This window comes from Malurus melanocephalus, unplaced genomic scaffold (assembly GCF_030028575.1).
Source record: "Malurus melanocephalus ecotype Western Australia unplaced genomic scaffold, MMel_1.1 scaffold_157, whole genome shotgun sequence".
Taxonomy (NCBI): Eukaryota; Metazoa; Chordata; class Aves; order Passeriformes; family Maluridae; genus Malurus; species Malurus melanocephalus.
In genome coordinates, this window is record NW_026623389.1 from 888,684 (window position 1) to 896,023 (window position 7,340).

At 47.8% G+C, this 7,340-nt stretch overlaps 1 protein-coding gene across 1 annotated transcript; it reads right to left on the reverse strand.

Annotated features, from left to right (window-relative positions):
- Positions 1 to 1,973: 1,973 nt before the first annotated feature.
- On the reverse strand, positions 1,974 to 6,974 carry UCHL1 (ubiquitin C-terminal hydrolase L1). Its single transcript, XM_057371763.1, has 9 exons — positions 6,844 to 6,974; positions 6,720 to 6,731; positions 6,051 to 6,179; positions 5,019 to 5,169; positions 3,672 to 3,757; positions 3,549 to 3,596; positions 3,112 to 3,181; positions 2,720 to 2,778; positions 1,974 to 2,422 (listed from the first exon to the last, which is right to left on the reverse strand). Exons 1-9 carry the CDS (start codon positions 6,874 to 6,876, stop codon positions 2,336 to 2,338), a joined length of 675 nt encoding a protein of 224 aa, XP_057227746.1. The 5' UTR covers positions 6,877 to 6,974; the 3' UTR covers positions 1,974 to 2,335.
- Positions 6,975 to 7,340: the final 366 nt, after the last annotated feature.

Genomic DNA, 7,340 nt, shown 5'->3' on the forward strand with positions numbered 1-7,340 from the left:
ATTCAGCTTATAGGTCACCACCCATGGYTGAGATCTCTGTCCCAACTCCCAAGGTCTGTGCCATCCCCAGTAACTCATCTTCCTCTTTCTGAAACCTGGGGTGTTTTAAAGTAAAGCCCAACTGTTTGCAAAGCCCTTATGGTCATTTCTGCTGGGGACAACAGCCTTGCTAGTGATGTTATACATRAGTGGACAACTAACATTTATCCCTTAGTTGTCTTCTTTATTTCCATCCTTTGAAACTGTACCTGGGACCAAAATGGAAGAAAATAAGAAAACTTATGTCAAAACCCTTACCCTGTTTCTTCATGAGGCCTAAATTATTAAAATGTTGCCTTGAAGCAGAAGAATGAAAAAAAAAGTTTATGAAACACTGAGAGACCTTCAGTAGCACAGCTTATAATGCTAATTAAAACAAACAGCAAACCCCAAAATGTTGGACTGCTGCAATCACTATGAAAGCAACAAGGAAAAGTAACAGTTCCGTGATACAGAGGCATCTCACAGGCATTTTCAGGAGGTTTCAGCACAATTACAGCATGTACCCTCAGTAATGGCCTGAAGGACAAGGAGAGGGTGCTCTGCAGCTCTAAAGTTCCCTSCATCTCTGGGCACCTCTCCTGCTCCTCCTGTAGCTGGTTTTTATTGCACCTTCCACTCTCCTGTGCTCACRCCACTTGCATTTTCTCTCTTGAAGGCTGTTGCTAAGCAGCCTGAGGCACAGGCAGGGCTCTGCGTCTGCGCTGGAGCAGCAGGCTGCAATAGAGGTGCCCCAGGAGGCTTCTCCCTCCACCCTGACAACTTCCACTAACTGGYAAAAGATGCTGTTGTAGAGAACTGTGACATGTACCAGACCTGTTCTCTGCCCCAGTTGTCACCTCCCTGCTAACAGAAACTGGGGAGGCTGAAGTTCAGAATTGGGAGTATCCTGAGCTTCAGTAAATCCTTAGACTTTGAATTAAAATGTCTTGCAAGCCTCTGCTAGCTTCAGCAATCAGGTTGATTATATCAGCAGTAACAAGGCCCAACACAAAACAACTTCAGCCCACACAGAGCTTTACTAAAAGCTTGAATTACTCTCCAAAAACCCSCAAAGCCAGAACAGCTTGCAGCATACACCAAGCACCAGTGCCCATGTAAGATTGTGTTATCCAGCACTGTATAAAATGGCTGCCAGGCAGAGACTGGGACCTAATGCAATAAAAACCCAAGTCAAAGGGTGTTTTATCCCTGCTTACAGCCGCCTGAAGTATCAGCAAGGAGCTGCAAGAGCAGCAAACATCAACTAGACTCAGGTAAAAATATTTTCCACATGTCACAGTTCAGGCCAAAGAGCATGTATTACAGATTAAATCTCTTTCACTTGAATCCAAAATTCGATCCTGCTATTAAAAATTAATGTAGTGTGGGTTTCTCCTTTTTGGGTCATTTTGGACAGGACAGATATGAAGACCTTTGAAGTACAGCTTCTTAACAGAATCACAAGCTAGTAAGCACACAGCCTAGCCAAGGATTGTGTTCTGCCTTAGCCAGCAGGTTTGTTTTAGCTACAGGAGGGCTAAATTCACCCTAGCTAGGGAAAATACCTGTTCTAATACTGTCTCCTATGAAGAAACATAACTGCAATCAACTCAGTGGGTGTTCTGTAGCTTGTAGAACTAATACAGACCACATTARGGTGACACTTGAATGTTAATTTATCACCCCTCCAAAATAAATGTATTCAGGTGGCAAGTTGCAGCATACGAGTTTTGGACTGGATGTTAGAAAAAGCCTTACTAGAAGGGTAGTTAGTGCAGCATGTAGCAATGCAAAGTTACACAGACTGGTGTCTCTCCATCCCTGAAAGCCTTCAAGACACTAGAAAGAGCAATTGCCCTACTACCCTGAGGTTTGTTTTTTGCTCAGAGGAGAGCTGTGAGAATCTTTTGGAAAGAAGTTTTACTGAGGATGCCACACARTTCCTTTTGGAGAAAATTAGTCATCACTTTAGTCCATTTAGTCTTCCAGCAGAACGTTTTATTCTCATTAAGGACAAGGAAATATCAACCAACAACTCAATTAACATGACACAGATCAAACAAGCCCTGTTAAGCATTTTCTACTTAACATGTGAAAAAAGTCTAAAGATATCTGATGTGTCCAAACCGTTCACATTAAAACTTGAGCTCATCCTTCAGCATAAGCTCAGTTGATGTTGCTTCTGTGTATAGCAAAAGGTGGAAATAATTTAAGTTACCAGAACAGCTGTGTTTAACAAGTACTGAAGCACTGGAGTTTAAACTGCATTTACTGGTGTGCTATTAAATTGCTTTCCTTGCATCTCTTCAGAGTCTTAGGCAGACTTGCAGAAAGCCACAGCAGAAAAACGAACTTCTCCTTTTTCACGTTCTGTAAATTGTCTGCAGATCTTAGCAGAATCCTTGGGGATAAAAAAATACAGCTGCTTAGACTAACCAAACACACTTGCTGTAGAGAACAAGTCTTTGCAGTTCTACTCTGAGCCCCACCACCTAAGTTACATAGTCTAATAGCACCAGCTGGTAAATAGAAGGTATCCAGCTCTGGGGGACAATACCTTTAGCAGCCATAAATTTAAGAAGATTTAAGAACACACTTGTACAGCAAGCAGGCACAGCCACCATACCCCAAATGCACCCTTCTCACCTTTTTATAAGCCTTGTTTTCAGGGAAACAAGCAGAAAGGGAGAAGTCTTACCTTCAAAAGCAAGTCATCAGAGCTTGTGCCATGGTTTACAGGACATGGCATACGTCCATCTGTGAAAGAAATACTTTTGAATTTGCAAGACTGAGCATAGTGGACTCAAACAAGTATGCATATGATGATATTTGGGAAGTCAGAATAAGCTGTCAATAGTGTGAGTGAGACAGAAGCTAAGTGTTCTCAGCTCTCCTGGTGACAACATGCTTTAGGCCTTCAGTGCAACCCATCATCAGTTAAAATCTTCAGGTGAAGGTACAAAATTGTGTTTTGGCTCTGAAAGCCTCAGCAAACAGTTTRATCAGCACAAAGTACCGAGCCCGAGCCCCCAACACCGTTTTGCAGTGTGAAGCAGGCCCAGTCCAACTGCACAGTTCACAGGACCTTACCCAGCTCATAGAGGTGTCCATCCACATTGACAAACAGGATGAAGTGGAAGTTCATACTGTTGTCCTCAACCTTAGGAGATACCATCAGATACATGGGTTAGATTGAAGCCAGTACTGCAAACCCAATTTATGACTACAGAACAAGGAGACTTTAGCAAGAAAGCAAATGACTGAAAAGTTAAGTTCAGCTGAACAGGTGAACCTCTACAGGTCAAGCACCAGAAATCCTAATGTGTAGTCATATTTTCAGACTGGGTCTGGACTCAAATTCTTAATCCATGTTCGAGGAAGAAATCCTGAACAAGTATTCAACCATGAGTGACCCATTTCTCTTTCCTCATGAATTGTAACAGCTATCTGACAAACAATAAAAAACCCAGTTGCTCTACCACTTTCATTAAACATTTTCCCCAAGATTTTATGCATTCACATCTTACCCGACATTGTCCTTCTTGCGCAACAGAATTGTGCACTTCTTGTATAGCCTTAAGAGAAAGCAGATAAAGGTTACTACATCTTTAAGTGCTGATAGCTGAGAGCAGATTGTGTAGCTGATATACCTTATTATTGGCAAAATGCTTAGCTCTTTCTTCAGGAGTCAAATCAGCTGTTTCATCAAGAAACTTCTTCAGGGCAGACCCCTCATCTGCACAAGAGGATCAAACACTTTGTTCAGTATAGGTAAAGCATCAGTCATAGTTTAGATGCAGCCCATAGTAATCAATGCATTTTGCACTTACAAGTCATTGCATTCAGCCTGTAACTATCTCCAACACGACCATATTATAACTACCACTTAAAGTAAGCYTATTTACCCAGAATATATTAGTAACAATCTACACAAAGAACCAGAGTTGTTTCCRGGAACAGTGCTTCAGGGTACTCTGAATGCTTGTTTTGAAAATCACTTTCAAATGGGATGTAGCTTTTCTGATTTCACCACTGCACAYTTGGCAGAAATGGTCAATCCTGCTTTGAAGAAATTCAAGAAAGATACCAGCTGTAAGRACACATAGCTAACAGAATATGGGTAGATCAAATTGTCTCACTGCCTTCAAATGCTCTTGACAGGCTTACTTTTGTTTTCTAGAACATAAATTAGTAGTGCAGTACTAAGACGCACTGAGTTCTAGCACATAAAAGATGTGCTGCATCATTGCTTCACTCATCAAGAGTGTGCAATTTCAGTAAATCCTTTTCAAGAAGAACAAAGCAAAACTATRCTTAAATGCTCACTATGCCTTCCACATCAGTTTTCCTTTTCTGTGGTGAATCCCACACCACAGAAAGGGTTCCATTTCTCTTGTAATAATGGCAGCAGTATTTTGCTTATCTCTAGTCTTTGAACAACAAAAGAGTCTTTTTCCATAGTAAAAAAAAAACAATCAAAACTATTACCTTGCTCGGAAAAATCTCTTTACAAAGCCTTAACTATACAACTTCTCCAGCCCAAAGAAAACATGCATCAGACTGATTTACAGGCTACTCTGAGCACATTGATTTACATTAGACATAAGTAGCATGAAGAAGCCCATCTCTTCTATTGACATCAAGCTTCTATTAACATCATCAATAACTGCTTCTGAACACAGCACTTCATAATTACAAACAGACMTTGGTCAGCCCTATTATGTGCCCTTTCCCTCTTGTGTTGCTCACCAGGACAATACCCCCACAGCTACCAGAGAGGAGTCAAAGCATATTCCCTCCAGTGTTTCAGGCAGCAGTCAAGTCCACATGCCCCTCTCAAAGAGCTGGAAGACCCACTCTTACCAATTGAAACAGTACAGCAGGCCTTAACTTGGCTTGCATGAAAGCCCCACCTGTCTCCCAATATATTGCCCATACCCATTCAAACTGATGACATAAAATTGGAAATCCAATCTCTTCAGAATATTCATACTCACCAAGTTTCAGTTTGTCTTTGTTATTAGCAACTGCATGTATCAGACCAATTGTCCCACAGGAGTTGCTGACTGTCTGCTTCAGGAAATACACCTTAGAACTGATTTCCTGGTCCTTAATTTTCTCAGTCTGTTGCTTCCTGAAGTTCTCATGCTGCAAACACATAACTGTTTTAGACATTTCATCACAGTCTTATCTTTGCATTGTGCAAACTGCTGAACAAGTTGTTGTTGTGCAGGAGAATCAGTATCAGGACTGGACAAAGATTTACTCAGAAAGTCATCTTTGTGGCACACRTAAAGCACCATATGTCTAAAATGGATTCAGGCCAACACTTAATGGACTATCTGCATGACTCAGTTATATCCAAAGGCACCGTTCTTAGCTTCTCCATCTGTTCCATACACTGGAAATAGCATGGGGTGGGAAACAATATAGACAGGCTCTTTTACATCCTCTCCCAGTTGCTTCAGTCCATTGAACAAGGCTACTCAGCATGTCTCTACAATAGGACTTTAGACCTTTAGCATTGTTTGCCTTCATGAGCCCCTCCCCATCAGACCAATTTGTAAATAACTGTAAAATTCATCACTACAGAAGRTCATAATCCTTCCTTTTAAGAACCTGTTCATTAAACTTGACTTAAAAGCCCATCTCCTCATTCACTTCCTTAGCATCAAGTGGACTGAGTACATTAATGTATGAAAGAAGCAACTTAGGCCTCTCCAGATCCAATGATTCAGCATCGTAAAGCAATTGCTATTCCTCACACTCAAGATCACTCATGGTTTTTTTTTTCCCCTCACTCTGATATACAAAGTCTCATAGGAAGACTGTGATGGAATAAGAGCCGTTGTTTTGCTCAGCTCATTTTAGTCGAGGCTGTTTGGAGGCTGGGACCAAGCACACCACCACACCAGTGCCAATCCCCATCGCGCAACACCGCGTCAGTGCCAACCATCTGATGCTTGCGTGGACGACAGCCACACTGCTGCCAGCAGCCAGCGCCACCCCGCGCGGGAGGGGACACGCACCTGCTCGGTGAGCGGGAACAGCAGCAGCAGCGCACATGCCGGGGTCGGCACGGCGCGCAGCGTCTCATCCTCGAAGCCCAGCACGTCCACGAAGCGCCAGCCAGGACCCACCCCGAGGCGGGACAGCACCTGCACGGGGCACAGAGAGCGGGTGGCCCGGCCGCGACACGCCCGTCCCCGCGGGGCGCGGCCGCCCCAGCCCCGCCGCGCCCGGTGACACAGCACAACGCGCGGCACCGCCACGCCACCTGCCGGCCGCGCCCGCCCCGGGGCCCGGGATCAGCGCCGCTCCGCAGCTGCGGCCGCGCCCCGCGCAGCGCTCCCGCTCCGCGCCCCGATGGGACGGGATGCCGAGGGATGCAGGGAGGCGCTGCTCCGCGCCCCGATGGGACGGGATGCCGAGGGATGCAGGGAGGCGCTGCTCCGCGCCCCGGCGGGACGGGATGCCGAGGGATGCAGGCAGGTGCCGCTCCGCAGGTGCGGCCGCACCCCCTTAGGGCGGGATGCCGAGGGATGCAGGGAAGAGCCGCTCCGCAGGTGCGGCCGCGCCCCGCGCAGCGGTACCGCCGCCGCGGCCAGCGCTCCCCGGCAGGGCGGGATGCCGAGGGATGGAGGGAGAAGGGGCGGCGCCCTCCCGCCCGCCGCGGTCCTCCGGCGGCGGCAACTCACTTTGTTCAGCATCTGGAAGACAATGACGGGGGGAAAGCGTGAGTGCCGGTGAGATACGGCGCCCCAGCACCCGCCCGCAGCCCCAGCCCCAGCCCCAGCCCCGTTCCCGCCGCCCGTCGCGCACCTCGGGGTTGATCTCCATCGGCTGCCAGGCCATGGCTGCAGGGCGGCGGGGAGCCGGGAAGAAGGCAGGCTGTGCCCCACGCACGACGATGTTCCCCGCAGCAGTTCCGCTGCCGAGCCGCTGGCGACGCTGGGGCGCGGAGCCGCCCACCCGGCTCTTATATAGGGGCGGGCTGGCCCACTCGGCGCGGCGGCGGGGGGAGAGGGAGGAGCAGGGCACGGCCGAAGTGCGGGGGGGCGCGGGGCGGAAGGGCCGGGGGAGCCCCGCCGGGGCTGCGGGCGGGTCACGGAGCGGAGCGGAGCGGGGTGCGGCCGGCGGGCAGGGGCATCCCAGCCCCCCGACCTTGGTGTGGAGAAAGTGCTGGAAGCGGGCCCGCAGCGTGCGCAAGCGGCTGGCATCACTCAGGCAACAGGTTTCTCCACCATCAGCCTGGTCCCTGGGCTCCGTTCATCCCAAAAGCCCATGTCTGCATTTATGTGCCCGACCGCTCCTAAGCA